General features: G+C 38.5%; 1 protein-coding gene across 3 annotated transcripts in view; it reads left to right on the top strand.

Moving 5' to 3' along the window:
* Positions 1 to 20,024, top strand: part of PTER (phosphotriesterase related) — an 87,956-nt gene that overhangs the window by 47,157 nt on the left and 20,775 nt on the right. For 2 of the 3 annotated variants that reach the window (XM_027594840.2, XM_027594839.2), the window contains exons 4-5: positions 13,314 to 13,454; positions 19,166 to 19,966. In XM_027594840.2, coding sequence (XP_027450641.1) covers positions 13,314 to 13,454; positions 19,166 to 19,376 — 352 coding nt within the window. In that variant the 3' untranslated portion in view covers positions 19,377 to 19,966. Of the gene's footprint in view, positions 1 to 13,313; positions 13,455 to 19,165; positions 19,967 to 20,024 lie in introns of those variants that run through there. The other variant, XM_027594841.1, reaches the window with a different exon arrangement.

Below are 20,024 nucleotides of genomic sequence, written 5' to 3'. Positions count from 1 at the left end.
AAGGCTACCAGCAGATTTTTCAACAGAAACTTTGTCAGTCCGAAAGGAGTGGCATGATCTATTCAAAGTGCTGACAGGAAAAAATCTGCAGCCAAAAGTACTCTACCCAGCAAGGCTATCATTCAGAATAGAAGGAGAAATAGAGTTTCTCAGACAAGCAAAAGGTAAGGAGTTCATGACCACTAAACCAGCCCTACAAGAAACATATAGGAGACTTTTTGAGTAGAAAAGAAACACCATAAGAGTAAGAAAAGTAGGAAACATAAAAGCAGTAACAGTAAGTATATCTGTAACAATCAGTCAAGGGATTCACAAAATAAAAGGATGTAAAATATGACACCATATAACTAAAACATGGGGTAGGAGGGAGAGGAGCAAAAAATGGGTTCAAACCATCAACTTAATATAGACTGCTATATGCAGAAGATGTTATATACAAACCTAATAGTAACCACAAATCAAAAACCAGTCATAGATATGCAAAGAGAAAGAGAAAGGAACCCAAGTATATCACTAAAGGAAGGCAGCCAACCATGAGAGAGCAAGAGAAGAAAGGATCAGAGAAAATCTACAGAAACAGCCACAAAACAAGTAACAAAATGGCAATAAATACACATCTATCAATAATTACTTTGAATATAAATGACCTAAATGCTCCAATCAAAAGACATAGGGTGACAGAATGGATAAAAAACCAAGACCCATCTACATGCTGCCTACAAGAGACTTATTTTAGACCTAAATACACGTGCAGATTGAAAGTAAGGGAATGGAGAAACATCATGGAAATGGATGTCAAAAGAAAGCTGGTAGAGCATTACTTATATTGGACAAAATGGACTTTAAAACAAAGACTGTAATAAAAGACAAAGAAGAACACTGTATAATAATAAAGGGGACAATCCAACAAGAAGATATAACAATCGTAAATACTCGTGCACCCAACATGGAAGCACCCAAATGCATAAAGTTATTATTAACAAACATAAAGGAAATAATCAATAGTAACACAATAATAGTAAGGGGCTTTAACATCCCACTTACATCAATGGGCAGATCATCCAAACAGAAAATCAATAAGGGAACAATGGCTTTGAATGACACACTGGACCAGATGCATCTAACAGATATAGTCAGAACATTCCATACTAAAACAGCAGAAGACACATTCTTTTCAAGTGCACATGGAACATTCTCCAGAATAGATCACATATTAGGCCACAAGACAAATCTCAACAAATCCAAAAAGGTTGAAGTCATACCATGCATCTTGTCTGACCACAACACTATGAAACTAAATCAACCACAAGAAAATATCTGGAAAGAGCACAAATACATGGAGGTTAAATAACATGCTACTAAGCAATGAACAGGTCAACTAAGAAATCAAAGGAGTCAAAAATTACATGGAAATGAAATTGAAAACACAACAGTCCAAACTCTTTGGGATGCAGTAAAAGCAGTTCTAAGAGGAGAGTATGTAGCAATACATCTATCTCAAAAAGCAAGAAAAATCTCAATTAGGCAACATAACCTTACACCTAAAGGAGCTAGAAAAAGAAGAACAAACAAAACAGGAAACCAGCAGAAGGAAGGAAATAATAAAAATTAGGGCAGAAATAAATGACCTCAAAACTAAAAAAGCAATAGAACAGATCAATGAAACCAGGGGCTGGTTCTTTGAAAAGATCAACAAAATTGATAAACCTCTAGCCAGACTCATCACAAAAAAAGGGGGGGGGGGAGAAAAGATTCAAATAAATAAAATCAGTAATGACAGAGGCAAAATCACAAACCAACATCACAGAAATAAAATGATTGTAAGAGAACAGTATGAAAAACTATGCCAACAAACTGGAAAACCTAGAAACATATAACCTACCAAAACTCAAACAGGAAAAAAAATAGAAAACTTTAACAGACCAATTACCATCAATGAAATTATATCATTCATCAAAAAATTATCAACAAACAAAAGTCCAGGACTGGATGGCCTCACAGGTGAATTCTACCAAACACTTAAAGAACAGCTAGTACCCATTCTTCTCAAACTATTCTAAAAAAAATAGAAGAGGAAGAAAAACTTCCAAATTCATTCTATGAGGCCAGCATTACCCATAAACCAGATAAAGATACCGCAAAAAAGGAGAACCACAGGACAGTATCTCTGATGAACCCAGATGCAAAAATCCTCCCCCAAAATATTAGGAAACCGAATCCAACAATACATTAAAAAAATCATTCACAACAATCACATGGAATTTATTCCTGGGATGCAAAGGTGGTTCAATATTCCCAAATCAATCAATTTGATATATCACATCAATAAGAAAAAGGACAAAAACTATATGATCAGTTCAATAGATGCAGAAAAAGCATTTAACAAAGTACAACATCCATTCATGATAAAAACACTCAACAATAAGGGTTAGAGAGAACATACCTCAACATAATAAAGGCCTTATATGAAAACCCCACAGCTAGCATCATACTCACTGGGGAAAAACTGAATGCTTTTCCCTTAAGGTCAGGAATAAGACAAAGATGTCCACTCTCACCATTTTTATTCAACATAGTACTGGAAGTCCTAGCCACGGCAATCAGACAAGAAAAAGAAATAGAAGTCATCCAAATTGGTAAGGAAGAAGCAAAACTGTCACTATTTGCAAATGACATGATACTGTATCTAGAAAATACTAAAGACTTCACCAAAAAACTATTAGAACTGATAAATGAATTCAGTAAGGTTGCAGGATACAAAATCAATATACAGAAATCCATAGCATTTCTATACACTAATAATGAAGCAGCAGGAAGAAATATTAAGAAAACAATCCCATTTACAATTGCACCAAAAATAATAAAATACCCAGGAATAAACTTAGCCAAAGAGGTGAAAGACCTGTACTCTGAAAACTATAAAACACTGATGAAAGAAATTGAGGACAACACAAATGGAAAGATATTCCATGATCATGGATTGGAAGAGCAAATACTGTTAAAATGTTCATACTATCCAAAGCAATCCACAGGTTTAATGCAATCCCTATCATAATACCAACAGCATTTTTCACAGAACCAGAATAAGCAATTCTAAAATTTGTATGGAACCAAAAAAAAAAAAAAAAAAAAAACCCTTAATAGCCAAAGCTGTTGACCTCTGAAAGTCGTGGACCTGGGGCAGCAAAGGAACTGAGAAAGACAGATGACAGTAAAGCGAAGCACAGGGGACCCCGAGTTAACAGTCCGAGGTCCCGAGGTTTATTTTCCATAATCTAATATACCTTCTACAATGACATAGATCTATAATGATTTACAGCAAGGGTTTAATAGGGCACATTCTTCCACGTACATGGGTTAGTCAAGTGAAGCAATGGGAGTGGAGAAGGAATAAAGAAATTTGTAACTGGCTGTGATCAATTAATTGTAAACACCATTGTACTCAGACCTTAACACAGGATAAAAGAACAAAGAAGGGAATGCACAGTGTGCTTTTTACAGCTGGCTTCCTATCTGCAAAACATCTTCTGCTGCGTATTTTAGAACAGACCACACACTTCCCAAGGGCATTTCACTCTGATCCTTTTGGGTTATTTTTAACCCCGTAATCTCGAGTTTTCTCAGAGATCTTGGAGTCGGAATGAATATGCACCAGTGGTCGTTGTGGCGTTCTGTTTCCCACACAAAGCAATCTTGAAAAAGAAAAACAAAACTGAAGGTATTAAATTCCAGATTTCATGTTATATTACAAAGTTGTAGTATTCAAAACAGTATGGTACTGGCACAAAAACAGACACATAGATCAGTGGAACAGAATAGAAAGCCCAGAAATAAGCCCACAATTATCTGGTCAATTCATCTTTGACAAAGGATAAAGAACATGCCGTGGGAAAAAAACAGTCTCTTTAACAAAGGATGTTAAGAAAACTGGACAGCTACATGCAAAAGAATGAAACTGGGCCACTCTCTTACACCATACATAAAAATAAACTCAAAATGGGTCAAGTACCTAAATGTGAGACCTGAAACCATAAAAATCCTAGAAAAGAGCACAAGCAGTGATTTCTCTGACATTGGTCATAGCAACATCTTTCTAGATATGTCTCCTGAGACAAGGGAAATAAAAGCAAAAATAAAACACTGGGACTACATCAAAATAAAAACTTCTGCACAGCAAAGGAAACAACCAGCAAAACTAAAAGACAACCTACTGAATGGGAAAAGATATTTGCAAATGAGGTATCTGATAAAGTTAGTATCCAAAATATATAGAGCTTACACAACTTAACACACACACACACACACACACACACACACACATCCAATTACAAGATAGGCAGAAGAAATGAACGGACCTTTCTCCAAAGAAGACATCCAATGGCCAACAGACACATGAAAAGATGCTCAACATCACTCAATCATTAGGGAAATGCAAATCAAAACCACAATGAGATACCACCTCGCAACTGTCAGAATGGCTAAAATCCAAAAAGTCAAGAAACAACAAGTGTTGGTGAGGATGTGGAGAAAAAGGAACTCTCGTGCACTGTTGGTGAGAATGCAAACTGGTGCAGTCACTGTGGAAGATTATGGAGTTTCCTCAAAAAATTAAAAATAGAACTACCCTACATTCCAAGAATCACACTAGTGGATATTTACCCAAAGAATACAAAAACACTAATTCGAAGGGATGTATGCATCCTTATGTTTATTGCAGCATTATTTATAATAGCCAAACTATGGAAGCCACCCCAGTGCCCATCAATAGATAAACGGGTAAAGAAAAAGTGGTGTATATATATATATATTCAGACCTAAAAAAGACCCTACAAAATCTTGCCATCTGTAACAACATGGGTAGATTTAGAGAGTATAATGCTAAGTGAAATAAGCCAGTCAGAGAAAGACAAATACCATATGACTTCACTCATATGTGGAATTTAAGAAACAAAACAAACAAACAATGGAAAAAAACAAGGGAGACACAACCAAAAAAAGAGACTCTTAATTAGAGAACCAACAGATGGTCACCAGAGGGGAGGTAGATGGGGAGGATGAGCGAAATAGGTTAAGGGGATTAAGGGCATACTTATCTTGTGAGCACTGAGTAATATATGGAACTGTTGAATCACTACATTGTACATCAGAAACTAATATAACACTGTATGTTAACCACACTGGAATTAAAATAAAAAAAAAGAAACAACTTGCCTCATTCTATTTAGTTTCTATTTTGGCATTAAAAATAAATTAATTGAAATTTATCAATTAAGAATTTTTCAGATTTATAAGGTGCAACTGCTATTAGCAATATAGTAATATATGTGAATAGTGTTTTAGAAAGAATTATATTAATATTGAATTTATTAGATTATAGTAATTTACATCTTAATTTCTTTGAAACATTCCATGATAAATATTTAAAGATTCATGGGTTATTACACGGATAGTTAGTTCTAGGTGAGCTTAGTAATTCTCTTAATTCTCTTAGTAATTCTCTTAAGTAATTCTCTCTTATAATTGTTGAAAAACTCCCGTAAAATAATAAAGAATCTCACATAACACTATCTGTACAAATATCCATTGGTTTTAAACTGAAGAATTCAGTGAGGAGAGAGACAAAGAGGTTTTTTTTTTTTTAATTACTTTGTGATAAATAATTTTAAAAAGAATCAGTCTTTGAAATTCAACGTTGTTTTTAATAAATCAGTTGTATACACATCCATTTATTATTGTATTTCTATGCCAACTCTAAAAAAACCACTTGGTCAAGTTCATTAGTTTTAGCATTGACTCTATCCTGTGCTTCTCTCTGTGTCAGGCCCTGAGCTAGTCTGATCTCAAATTAGTGCTGCTAAGTCATGGTGCTAAATCTCTAGGCCCAGGAATTTACAGATTGTAATGGCTAATGGATTACTGCACAGTCACAGTGCAGTGTAATGGAAAGTGCACTAGGAAAGGAGTAGGAATACCTGGGGTTTTGATCACTTAAAAGATCCAAGCTTTAGTTCCTTCATCGAGGCAATAATGATAATATGTGGCATAATTATTTCACCAGTGGACTGTGAGTTTCAGAACCGGCTCCTCCCACGCTCTTGGTATCATTTAATGACACCAACATCTATAATCAACTGCCCAAGGCAGGCCCTTGATTCTCCTTCTCCATCGCTGTCTCTATGGGGATAGTGACTCATCACTTACTCTTCCTGCTGATTGCCCTGTTCTTGGCAATGTCAGCATTATTCATCCAGACGTTAAATTCCACCCTTCCCTGCACCCTCACATGATGAAACCTGTCTACCTCACTAAGATCTCTAAATACGACCCCTCCTATCCAGTCCTCTGTTGTTAACTTAAGTCAGGCCCTCATCTTCATCCGAACCACTGTAATAGTCTCCAAACAGGAATTGCTCCCTTAGCTTTACCCATGTGGCCACCATTTTGATCTTTCCAAGGGAAAATTGTATTACATTCCTCAACCGTAACTTATGGCTCTTTAAGGACCCCTTCACCTTCAGCACAAAATCCAGACATCTTGGTCATCTGGTCTGCACCCATCCCTCCACCTCATCTCCCATTATCTCTAGCACAGGCACCAAATTTGGGCTAATGCCACATGGACTGTGATGCTGAGTGCCCCATGCTCGTTGTTCTTACATGCTTCTTACACAAGGTAGTCCCTCTGCTGTTAAGAATCCATTCTCCCTTATCTACTTGGCAGAGTCTTTCTTCAATCTGCAGCTCATGAGAGGTTGTCTTCTTTACAAAGCTTTTCCTGAACAAGCCAAGCAGGGTCTGTTATCTCTTTCTCTGAGCCAGCCCAGTTCCTAGCAGTACTTTTATTATTACACTCAGTAGGTCTGTAAAACAATTATTTGTTTCCATGTCTCTTTTTTCTAATAGACACTGAACTTCTTGAAGAATGGGACAGTATGTTATTTGTCTTTGTTTATCCAGATAACATCTCATACTATAAGTTGATGATCAATAATTTCTTATAGGTGGATGGATAGGTGGGTGGATGGACAGATGGATGGTTGCTTCTACCCTCATGCACCTTAGTTCTGATAATCACAGCTTCCTCTTCAGTAACAACAAGATTCTTTTTCTTCCCCCCCCAACAGGTGTTCTTCTTTATCATCCATCCCTCAACACCTGAACCCCACCAACCTTTCTCTGAATAGTCTTCTATTCAATAGACTCCACTCAAATGAGTTACTCCTTTCATTGTTCTTTCATAACACTTCGTATAGTTGTACTAAAAAAAAAGCTTTCAACACTTTTAATTGTAATTATTAGTTTAAATACCTATACCCTTCCCTTAGACTTTACATTCCTTAAGACAGCATCTCAAATTTCTTCCTCATATCTTTATTCCCAGGAGAGGCTAGCACAAGGTAGGTGATAGTACAAGATAGTAGGTGCTTGCTGAATTAATTCATAAAGGTGTGCCTGAATGTATGAAATGAAATAATGTATTTGAGAGTTCTTTGTAACTGGAAAGCCCAAGACAAATGTTAGATAGTTATCATCTTGATCACGCCCACGAATCATATCCTTTCCTCTGCTCCTTACTTCTTTCTACCTAGACAGCCCACAGACCCTCATCTAAATTATCACTTCACACAGATTCCCTTGCTCCCACTCAGAATGCATTTTGACATTAAACCAAACCCCTCAGCACTTGGATAAGATCTAGAATATAAAGAGGCTTGAAAAACAGAATCAACTCTCTTGCGATTTAGTACCAGCCTTAAAACGCTAGTAAATGATAACCATATTCTGAAAATGAAGATTGCCAGATCATTTTAGGTACCATTTTTTTTGGCTAATGGCAGTATATTTGTCCTAAATTTGTGCCTGTTCCTTATATAGAGAGAATTAGTTTATTAGTTAGGGAACAAAAGTATAAAACATGCAACAGAAGAAATTATATATATATATATAATTATTATATTATATTATATATAAATTATATATATATATATATATATGAATGATAAGAACAAATACTTGATACAAAAATTTCAACTTCTTCCCAGGAAATCCCAGGATATTTTATGAATGACCTTGCAATCACTTCATCCACCTTGAAGAAGGGACCTTCTCCAGTGTGAAAGGCAGTAGCCTCTTTGTATCTCAAAATCACTCCACTGCCTATTACGGCAAGAGGTGAAAAATACCTTAAAGTCTGGGGAAGATTGGAATAAGAAAGAAGATAATTTTCATGGATATAGAATATGGAATGAGCAGAGTTGACATCTCCACTTATATAAGAAGTGCTATGAGATCACTGATGACTGAGAGGGGCAGGACCTCTGCTAATCCTCATCTGGAAGACGTCAACAGAGTACATTTTCCCATGATACCATTCTGACATTTGGGGTCAATCCTTTCTCCAAGTGAAAAAAAGTCACTTGCATAAATGCAACTTCAGTAGCACCTTGACAGTCCTTGGAAGTCATCCAAATGAATGCCAATTTAATGTGGTGAAGTCACCTTGTTAGACATTTATGGTGCAGGGTTGCTCCAAGATGTCTTTGTGGTGGGGTGCACTACTCATAGTTGAGTGCTGGTGAGAAGTACGTGAGTGATGCTCCCATCACAGAACAAGCAGCATGGCCTAAGAACATGGCTTCTGAGATAAACACAGTCTGGCTTTATTCTCAATCTGTCATTTTGGAAGTCGAGTTACTTAGCTTTTTTGTGTCTTAGTTTCCTCATCTATGAAATGGGGATGATCATACCTTCCTCATACAGTTTTTGCAAGGATTAAATGAGATAGGGCTGTTTTAAATACCTGATGATTATTATGTGGGGTTTTTTTTTTTTTTTTTTTTGGCTTCCTCTCTCTCTCCCATCCTATCCCCCATTAACATCTCATACCAAACTCTGGGGTTTTTTTTTAGGACTTTCCTTTGAAAATTGTGCATGATCACTGACGCTATTTTTTCCCGCATGGATTTTGCACATCAGTAAGGAGAATGAAGATGAAATCATTTCTCAGTTTCCTTCACACTAATGTTCAGTTATCCAGAGGGTGTCATATCACCAAATGTCAGTAAAAATAATAATATATAATGCATAATATATAGTATGTAATATATAATATATGATTTCATCTATCTCCTGGGTTTTTAATGATAGCAAATTTGTCAGCTTCATTATTTAACTGCATTTTCCAAATGTCCAAAATATCAGCTTTTGCTCCTCTTCTGAAGCAATCCTCTCCTCTCCATGTGACTATGAAATTTTTAAAAGGACCATACCTCCCCCTGCCCCACCCAAATCATACTCCTTTCTATGTGCTATTCTACAGAATAAGAATTCCCAGGGGTTACTTTCGAAACTTACATGTGCTGATGAATCTTATTAAACACGTTCTCCTTCCTCTAGAAAGATATCTACATCTATGGTGATATTCTTCAGATAACATTTATAAGATAGGAAGCATTTATATAAAATTTACCTCTGGAGAATTGGGTCCCTACATTCCCCATTCCTCTCTTAGATGAGGCTGTTATAAGACCACATCAGAGGGATCACACATGGCCTCATGGGTCACTGCAAGGCCTTGGCTTTTTCTCTGAGGGAAATGGGAAGTCAGTGGTGAGTTTTGAGCACATGAGAAACCTAATCTGACTTAGTGGTGCTGATAGCGCTTTTGTCACTATATCTGAATAGACTGTAGTAGAGCAAAGGCAGAAAAGAGAGAAGAGAAGTTGAGAAGGAGATGGTGGTGATTTGGACCAGGAGGGTAGCAGGAGAGATGGTGACATGTCCAGATTCTGGTCCCATTTTGAAAGTCGAACCAAAAAGCTGTCCCAGTAGGCTGGATGTGTAGTGTGAGATGAAGAAAGCAGTCAAGGATGATTATAAGGTTCTTAGCCTCAGCAAATGGATAGATGGAGTTGCCATCAGCTCAGAGAGGGAAGGGTGTCAGAACAGCTGGTTTAGGGTGGTAGATGAGGGCTCTAGTTTGAGACATGTTAAGCTTGAGCTGTCTATTAGACATCCAAGTGGAGAAGGCAAACAGGCAATTAGAGATGCAATTTTGGACTACAGGAGAGAGGTCTGGTCTGGTGATAGAAGACCCTTAAGGGTGCCTGGGTGGCTCAGTCGTTAAGCGTCTGCCTTCAGCTCAGGTCATGATCCCAGGGTCCTGGGATCGAGCCCCGCATCGGGCTCCCTGCTCAGCGGGAGGCCTGCCTCTCTCTCTCTCCCACTCCCCCTGCTTGTGTTCCTGCTCTCACGCTCTCTCTCTCTGTCAAATTAATAAATAAAATCTTTAAAAAAAAAAGAAGACCCTTAATATGTGCCCCTTAATATTTGTAAGAGGCTTAACGCAATATCCGGTTCCTAGTAAGAAAGTAAGCAATGGTCATCATTAATATAATTCCTCTCCTCCTTTAACCATGTCATTCGAATTGTCCAATATAACTACTGCCTACTGTATGTGTTTATACTCTGAGCTAACAATTAAATTTACAAAGCAATCCTTTCTTACTTTTCAGGTTTATCACTGCCTTGTCCCCATGCTACCCTTTGATGGGAAATTCCCCATTTTTCAAGTGCATTTTGTGGGGAGGGCATTAAAGTTCAAAATAAAGATTAAAACAATACTATGTGTGCTATAGTCAGTATAATTCTGGACAATGTCCTTTGAGCACAAAATGTTTGGCAGTAGGAGAAGTCATATAGAATGATGGTTAAGATAGCTGATTCTAGCATTGAAATTAACTCATATTCTAAAACATCACTTTGAATAAGTTTCTAATGTCTCACTTCTCCAATTCTCCATCTGTAAAATTGAGATCTGTGGAATTATGGAGAATATGAAATGGGGTGATAGATATAAAGTGCTTAGCACAATGCCAGACACAAGTAAGTTCTTATAATTTTCAGCTATTATGATGATAAGCAACTTTACTTTTTGTTTTCAGTTGTAACTAAGACTAAAATCTCTCCTATGGCTTTTCATTTACCACAGACTTTTCATTGAATACCTATTTCAATACATCACTTAAAATTTACAAGACTTAGGGCTCCTGGGTGGCTCAGTTGGTTAAGCGACTGCCTTCGGCTCAGGTCATGATCCCGGAGTCCTGGGATCGAGTCCCACATTGGGCTCCCCCTTCTCTGTGGGGAGCCTGCTTCTCCCTCTGCCTCTGCCTGCCACTCCCTCTGCTTGTGCTCTCTCTATCTCTCTCTCTCTATGTCAAATAAATAAAAATAAAATCTTTAAAAAAAATTTACAAGACTTAGTCTCAAGGCATTAGGCCAAAGGAAAGAAAAAGACATTACGAGCAGAAATAGGAGTCTGATCCAACATGTTATTGGCACCTTCATCCCCTGCTTGTCTCCCTGCTCACCCCCAGCACCTTGCCCATATTGGTAATTAAACTGAAGGAACTGACTTAAAAGAAACACACTAAACTTCCCTCTTCCCTCTTATGTTATTTTAATTGTGTATATTTTGTTTTTAAGCATGGTTCTTTGGGGGAAAACACAATGTGTCTACTATAGAAAAACACATATTCTTTTAGGCAAGTAATTTTAGAAGCAAAAGACGGTCTCCAGGGTAAGAAGATGGAAAAGTAGTGGTATTAGCAGAAGATGGCACAGAACAAATGCACATTTTATAGTGTAAAAGAAAGATATTTTAGCCTCCCTGCCTAAAACAACACTTTGCACTATCAGTTATGCTGAATTGTTGAATAGAATAAAACAGAACCAGCTACAATATGACTGCTTAGAGTGAAAGTCAATAGTCAACTCCTAGGGAGCATCTCGCACTCATGACACACAGCGGCTTAATTGGTCTTCCTATGGTTTGGAAGAAAGGCCTTGAAAATAATTCTGACCTCTTTGAAGCAAATTTATAGACATATAACAGTGCTTTAATCCTTGCATCCTGGAATTGCCAAGGTAATAGAGTAGCAGTGGATAAAATCCTAGTAAGACAATGATCATCTGATATTCCAACTCTGTGCCAGGCCAATTTGGGATTTCAGTCATTTCCATTCTCTGCACCCTGAACTCCCTTCACACAATGTCTAAAGGGTATATTTTTCCTTCACATTTTTTTCCATATTGTCTCCTGATTTATTTCTTTTCTTTTTCTTTCTTTCTTTCTTTCTTTCTTTCTTTCTTTCTTTCTTTCTTTCTTTCTTTCTTTCTCTGTTCTTTCTTTCTTTCTTTCTTTCTTTCTTTCTTTCTTTCTTTCTTTCTTTTTCTTTCTTTCCTTCCTTCCTTCCTTCCTTCTTCCTTCCTTCCTTCCTTCCTTCCTTCCTCCTTCCTTCCTTCCTTCCTTCCTTCCTTCCTTTCTTTCTTTCTTTCTTTCTTTCTTTCTTTCTTTCTTTCTTTCTTTCTTTCTTTCTTTCTTTCTTTCTTTCTTTCTTTCTTTCCTTCCTTCCTTCCTTCCTTCCTTCCTTCCTTCCTTCCTTCCTTCCTTCCTTTCTCCTCTATGTGTCTGAATCTCTACCATGGTATTTTGGGGGTTAACTTCATGCATCCCTTTTTACTTGTTATGATCTAAATTTCTTGAGATCATCTCCTCTTGCTCTGGACTCTGTTTCACCCTCTGTAGCTGGTGCTTCTCTTATACACCTCTCTTTTCCTGTTCATTTACATAGTCTTACATCATCAAACAGTGCTATTCTTACTAAGATCTCTAAAGAAATGAGAAGACATCCATAAAAATTATCACAAAATGATAAATTCTATTTAAAAACTAGGCATGCCAGAACACAAATATCTGTAGGAGTGTTGCCCCTTTTTGAAAAGTTGCAGTGATATTCACAAATGATGATATATCCGAAAATGACATTGGAATTAATTTTGGAACTGGTTTACGATCTTCACAAGAAAATCGCCATATTACCTTACCTTAGCTTCATATTTTACCCAGATTAGTATTACTCACCTAATTCACCAGACTGATGCCAAATTCCCTTTGATAGCTTCCAGAGTTCATAGCCTTACCACTTCTGTGAAGGATTTTCAAAAGGAACATATCCTGAAGACAAGTCTGAAGGAGAATTACAAAATTGTTTTTGAGTAATGGAAGCATAATTAAAATGTCTTAGTTCCCAAGTACTTTAGAAGGGAAAACTCCCTTTTAGATAAGGGTAAATTCCCTTATTTCTGGTAACACATTGCATTTACTATTTTATAGTTACATCATAAGAGCCAACTCAAAAGTTCTGTTACTTTAATTATGTTTCAGTACACAGTGCACTTAGAACTTTTAATCTGTATATGTGGAAGATACACTCTTGATAATAACAATGTGTCTGTCTTATTGTCTCTAGGACTATACTTGATAAAAAGGAACTACTAGAGTTTGCTCAACTTGGCTGTTACTTGGAATATGATCTCTTTGGGACCGAACTCCTTCATTACCAATTCAACCCGGATATCGACATGCCCGATGATAATAAAAGAATCAGAAGGTAAATATGATGAAATCTCTGATAGCATTCCCTTTTACCAGCCCTTTTTGATTCATATCTGGGCGGGTATTAGCAAAGATTCAGAAAACAGTATGCAGGCGGAACCAGAGACTTGCAGAAAAAAAGTATCAATGCTGTTGCAGGCAGAAAATCTCTATATATTATTTCAAGAAGCAAATGAGTCATCCTAAGTAGGCAAAAGCTTAGCAGAGCCTTAGAAGTTCAGTGCAGATGGGCAGCTGACAAGAAACAGATAATACTTAACCCCTGCCATGACAATAAGAGAACAAAGATGTTTTCCTCTTTTTATCCTTAATCAAGTAAGCTGTTTCTTCCCCATGTTGCCCACACTGAAGCCCTCACCTCCTACAATGAATTTCTGAAATGCTTTATAAAAAATATTCACTACAGAGATGATTGAAACTTAAATGCTGTAAGTCGAATGTCTAAAGATGAAACATCATAGAAGATCTAACCCCTCAAAACTGTCTAAGCGAATAATTATACGAGTCATTCTCTGCAACCAAGTGGAAAATTTGGGGGGTCAATGGTGGATGGCTACCAGTTTGTCTTGGTTACATGGCGATGTGAACCCTGAATGCACCAAGTTAGGGAATCTGAGAGGAGAAACAGATTTGGGATTAACAAGGATGCCTGGTTTGGGAGCATCTAAGAGTTGCTATCCAGTGAAGCCATGGATAAGGGCATGAAGCTCAGGGCAGAGATCTGGACTCAGACATAAAAGTGGGCATCTTCGGTCTGTATGTCATGTTTGGCAGCATGGGAATGAATGAGATCACTCAGAGAAGACAATGAAGACAGAACCCTGGGGAACACTGATATTTAAGGAATGGACTCAGGAAGAGTCACTCAAGGACAGATTGAAAAGTTTTCAAAGTGAGAAGAATATCAGGGAAATGTGTTGTGGTGGGAGTCGGTGTGGGACAATGCTTAAAGCAGAAGGGCTTGGACACCTGAGAGGTGGCAGGCATCAAGTGAGGTAAAGGCTGAAAGTGTCCACTGGATTTCATAGGCTGGAGATTCTCTTGCACAGTCAGGAAGTACAGTCTCCATAGACAAGGCTTGAGGAGTAAGGAGGGGGTACGGAAGAGGAGAGAGAATGTGGAGGGTACTCTTTCAAGAAGCTTGGTAGTAAAGGGAAGCAGAAGTATAGGGCCAAACAGGAAGCCACGGCAGGATCAAGGGAAGGTTTTGTTAAGAGTTGAGCAATGTTTATGTGCCTGAGAGCAAAAGCAGAGAGACAGAGACAGAGGCAGAGACAAATCCCGGGAAGCAGTACTCATTCTACAGCGCTGTTATGGAATTTATATGAAATAAAGTATGCAGAGTTTTTATGTGAGTGTCTGGTGCAGAATATGAAAATAGTCAATCGATGCTAACTTAAAACAATCTGCAGAGAGGAGCTACAGAGCAAGGCTTCTAAGGAGACAAACAGATGGAATCTGAGAAGCAAGCAGAAAGTCGGTTGAAAGGGATAAGGCAAGCAATGGGGTGAATGCAGAGAGATGTCGTGGTGAGAACAGGAAACTGAGGACATATGGCCACCCATGTTCGGTAGTGTCCCTGTGAAGTAGACCTGGTTATCTTCTGAGAAGGAAGGCTCAGATTCAGGGCAGGACCTCATAGAAGAGGAGGGAGGCTGGGAATGGATGCTGAGGCAATGCGAGAGACACTGATAGGACGTGTCATGTGTGAGACCCACGTGAGGCTCAAGGTCATGACTGCATGACTGCACGGTGGCACCGATGCACATGATGTGGTGATTATTTCCACCCAAAATGTTGTGTATCTTGGTAGTAAGACCAAGGAAGCTTTGAGGAGAAGCAGAAAATGTCAACAGTTAGAGAGAGGGCTGGGATTCTGTCTCCGAAAACATGGCTGACAACTGGGGGAACAGGGGTGGGGTTGAGTGAGGGTCACGAGGTCCAAGATGGAGGAAAGAAGGCATAGAGAAAAATGGGAAGATACAGGAATAATATAGCTTGAGTGAAGTGGGAGAATGTATACAGAAGGAGGTGAGTGAAAAGGTAGAAGGATGTAACCTGGGGTTACATCCCCACACAGAGTGGGGAACTGAAGATCGAGATTTCAGAGAGGAAGTAGTCTTCTGTGATGACAAGGCCCAGAAAGTGGTTATGGGTGTAGAAAACCATTTGGAATACGAGTAAAGAAAACTGGCCTACAGAAGGGATGTCCAGAAACCGAGGCTCAAGCAGCAATAGTAGGACATATATACACACACGGGAGTTGAGGGAAAGGTCTAGAGCCGGTGGCCACAGTTGGGACAGCCTTCAGCTCTTACCCTGGGCAGTCAACCTTTACATCTGTGTGCCTTCTGCTGTCCCTGTGTATGGTCACGCCTCCTTGATGCTTCGAGTTTCATATCCTCAGGGAGAGCTAGCTGATCCGTGTAACTCTAGCTATGTCAATATGGAGATGCTCGCCTGTAGGTGAGAACTGACCTGACCAGTGAAGCTAGGGCTTTTAAAATTTTTTTTACACCACTGAAATCAGTTCTTTGATACACTGATTTATTGTTTCTTTTTTGTTTGTTCATTTTGTGTTATGATTTTAACTTATGTGCCCTAGGAGCACCATTCAGTAGAGGCAAACACGTGTCCCTTTGGCCCCTGTACCATACTCAGAGGTGAATATTCTCTGGAATTTAAAGTGGGCGGTGTTTTCTCATCTTTCTCATCTTTCATGATCTCAAAACCATGGTTTCCTGAGGAATGCCCTCAGTACATGTTTTATAATTCATCTTAGAAATAGGAAGTTTCCTTTTACGGCCTGCTTCCTTTTCCTAAGCCCCTTTGTGGCAGTGAGCTGTATCTTTGGTATCTTTAGAAGGAACCCTATGCCATCCATGAGGCTCCTGGACCTTGAATAAGGAGAGGGGGGTCTGCAGAGGGGTCTAGGAAGGAAGTATGGGGGGGAAGGACAACCGACACCTCATCTCATATTCCTTCTTAGCAACTTTTGGCTATTAATTCAAGAACAAGAATTTCATTCTGATCAGCTTTCCTTGAACCAAATGTAAACATTCCAGATTTATTTCTATACAACAAAATATATATGTAATATATGTGTGTTTATGTCTGTCTATGTATGTATATATACTTAATTGTCCTTAAATGAAAATCATGCATTAGGTCACTTGACTTAAGTCCAGCTCACGGTAATTACTGAATTAACTTTCGGGACGGGGTGTGCTCTGGTACCCCCCTGCCTCCCCTCCTTTGGGCACCTGATTTTCATCATCCATTGGCAGTCCTTTTCTGAGCCTTAGTCATCTTATAGCTCTGAACTCCAAGAACATAGAAGCACGCTTCTGCCTACCTCTGGTTTTCAGCACCAGAAATTCTGTGTCTAACACCTGTTTTCAATCTTATGCTCCATTTCTCAAATCTTATTATATCTCTGCCTTTTCACACTTTGTAGTCTCTCTCTAATATTTGTTTGCAAAACAGTAACTCATTTGTATTTCTATAATTACTGTCATATTTGTCTTCTCATCTACAGTGGTTCCTTCCTTTTGCCGGCATCTCTGGAACTACTGTTCTTCCATACAATGGCACAGCACAAGAGAGGAGCTTTTATTCTAAGAGTGGCCAAGCTAGGGCACCTGGGTGGCTCAGTCGGTTGGGCATCTGCCTTCAGCTCAGGTCATGATTGCACGGTCCTAGGATCACGTCTCATATCCGGCTCCCTGCTCAGCGGGAGTTTGCTTCTCCCTCTCCCTCTGCCCGTCCCCTCTGCTCATGCTCTCTCTCTCTCTCTCTCTCTCAAATAAATAAATCTTAAAAAAAAAAAACTCTTTAAAAAAAAAAGAATGGCCAAGTTATATCTTGATAGTCAGGAGGTCATTATGTTTGCAGCACCATGGCAGTAGCTTTCTCATGAGAGAACTAGTCTCCACATGCTTGACTTAATGAGTTCTAAGGGTTCTCCTTTTTCAATGAGTATCTTATCCATTACACTCTTTCCTTACTACTTCACATTTCGATAACTTTGGGTTTCAGGGTATGGCACGAGGCCACATATGGGAATTTGTTTATCCATCTGTAATAACGTGACATCATTTTTTTTTTTTACTCAGACAAGGAAAAGAGACAAAAACTTTGGGAAATGCTCAGAAAATAAAGGGGGGGGGAGGTGTACCCTAAAATTCCCGGGAATGTGATACTCCTTTTCAGTTGGTGATCAGGGTTTGTTAAACTAAGTTCCAGCAATGCGTATGCATTCTGTCAAATGTTCCTCTTTTTTCATACATGATGATATAACTCACTTAGAGCATTCCCTTAAGGAGAGTCTGTTCCAAAAGTAACGTCAGATCAGAGCTTTTGGACACTATACAAATTTTAAAGAGGTAAATATCCATGGCAGAACAAACAGAAGTCCAAGTACTTACAGGACACACGCGGGTACACGTTACATGAACACAGATTTCTAGACAAAAAGGCTCAGGGTGGCTTTTCTCTGGCACTTGCTTTCCTCTGATCTACAAACACAAGATCTCATCTTCAATTATAATTTTATTTTAAAATGTATGTTCTCGGAGGGCAAAGCTTTGTGCTTGAGGTTTTTGTGCAGTGGCCCACAATGTGCTTATTTTAGTCATTATTAAATATGACTCATGCACTGGATGGAAAGAAATGTCACAGAAACAAAAAGGATACCTTTTAAATAATTAGCCCTTGGAAGAAGGTGCTGTCCAACCATCTAGATTCATTTGGGAATCCAGAGACTGACAAGACTGTGTAGAGAATGCCAGAGAAAAGCATTGTCTCCAAGTTGCACCTCCTGCCATCAGCGACTGGTGGAAGTCACGACGGACAGTGCCCAGAGTCCAGACACACACAGATGGTAGCTGTCAGGAGGTGACTCACACTGTAGATTACAGCATTTAACAAAGCAAAGAGGACTAGATGTTTAGACAGAAGTGGGAAAGCCATTCTCTAGGCAACTGGCTATAAATTTAAAGGAACAGCTCAATATTTATAACAATCTTGTTGAGATAGAAGGAAGATAGAGTCAATTGTTGTTGGTTGATTTAATCCAATGCTCCAAGACGACTCCTAAGTCAAAATTCCCATAGACTTCGAAGGGACCAAATACCTCAAGATACAGAGGTACCTTTGCTGACCTTTTTAAAATGACCATCTAGCTGATCATATGCCCTTCACTTTCAAACCAACAGATTTTACTCTCAGAATGTCTTACTTGTACGAAGATTCCTTTTGCTTCCCTGTTTTAATCACAAATTGCCATTGATTGTATTTGCTAGAAGAAAGGGAAGAGAGACAGAGAAAGACACAGAGAGAATGGGATCTGGAAAATGGGTCCACTAAGAGAGGTATTTTAGAGCGGAGAGCTGGATACAAATCCAGAACAAAGTTACTCTGGGAAATGCCAAAGCGGCTGTTCATTCAGACTGCCTATTAGAAGCTGTTTTTAATGCAGTATTGCAGGCATTGTCATAAATACCACAAGCTAGAAATTTCTGTGTGCATGGAATAAGGATCAGGTTCCTACTAGGATGCAATACTATCTTTATCATCACCACGCAATATTAAGGGTCTCCCACTACACGTGCCATAGCGGAAGGCAGTATGAGTAAAACGTTTAAAGCACCCTGATAATTTTAAATGTGAGACCAATGCCATATAATGAGTCAACATTTTTCACAGAGTGCGTCTTCTGGTGGATGAGGGCTATGAAGATCGAATTCTGATGGCGCATGACATACATACAAAGCATCGACTAATGAAATATGGAGGTCACGGCTATTCTCATATACTTACCAACATTGTTCCTAAAATGTTGCTTAGAGGTATCACTGAGAATGCACTTGATAAGATACTAATAGAGAACCCTAAGCGATGGCTAACTTTCAAATAGGATGGTTGTTTATGAATTCACACCTTGAGCATAAAGCTTGCAAAGAACATTTTCCAGTGATTTCAAACCCACTGTGAGATATTAATCAGACCTCTCTGTAGGACTAATGGCAGGTCATTTCCGTTTTATGAGAATTAAAAGAGTTTTGCCTTCTCAGAAACCACTATTACCTCTGTACCTTTAGGAAATTACTGACCTAATTGAGCCCTATTGTTCTGCCTTCACATAATAAATACAGAAATATCTATTTCCAAACAGGGACTTACAGTCTGTATCCCCTTAGGGGAGTTTTGTTTTGTTTTGTTTTCTTAATCTATCAGCTGCACTACTTGAGAAAATTTAAAGTGTTTCTAGTTAAATTACCCCCTTCTGGAGCAATCTAATGTTTCTTGTAATATTGATGATCCTACTAATTATCCTGCTGTTCTTTAATTAATGCTTAATGAATAATACGGTACTTTAAAATAGCTTCAGCAGCAAGGGAAGTTAAATTTTGAGGCTTTTTTTTCCCAAAGGATACTGTAATACAATTACCAATTCACAATGGTAAAAAGATTGTGTAAGCTTAATTATATGCTGTCTACTTTATCTATATTTACTGATAATAAATCAGTTTTGTTGCCTGTGGCTTCCCAGTATCCATTTTTG

Source organism: Zalophus californianus, chromosome 9, assembly GCF_009762305.2.
Source record: "Zalophus californianus isolate mZalCal1 chromosome 9, mZalCal1.pri.v2, whole genome shotgun sequence".
Lineage (NCBI taxonomy): Eukaryota > Metazoa > Chordata > Mammalia > Carnivora > Otariidae > Zalophus > Zalophus californianus.
This window is presented reverse-complemented; position numbering and strand designations above follow the sequence as displayed.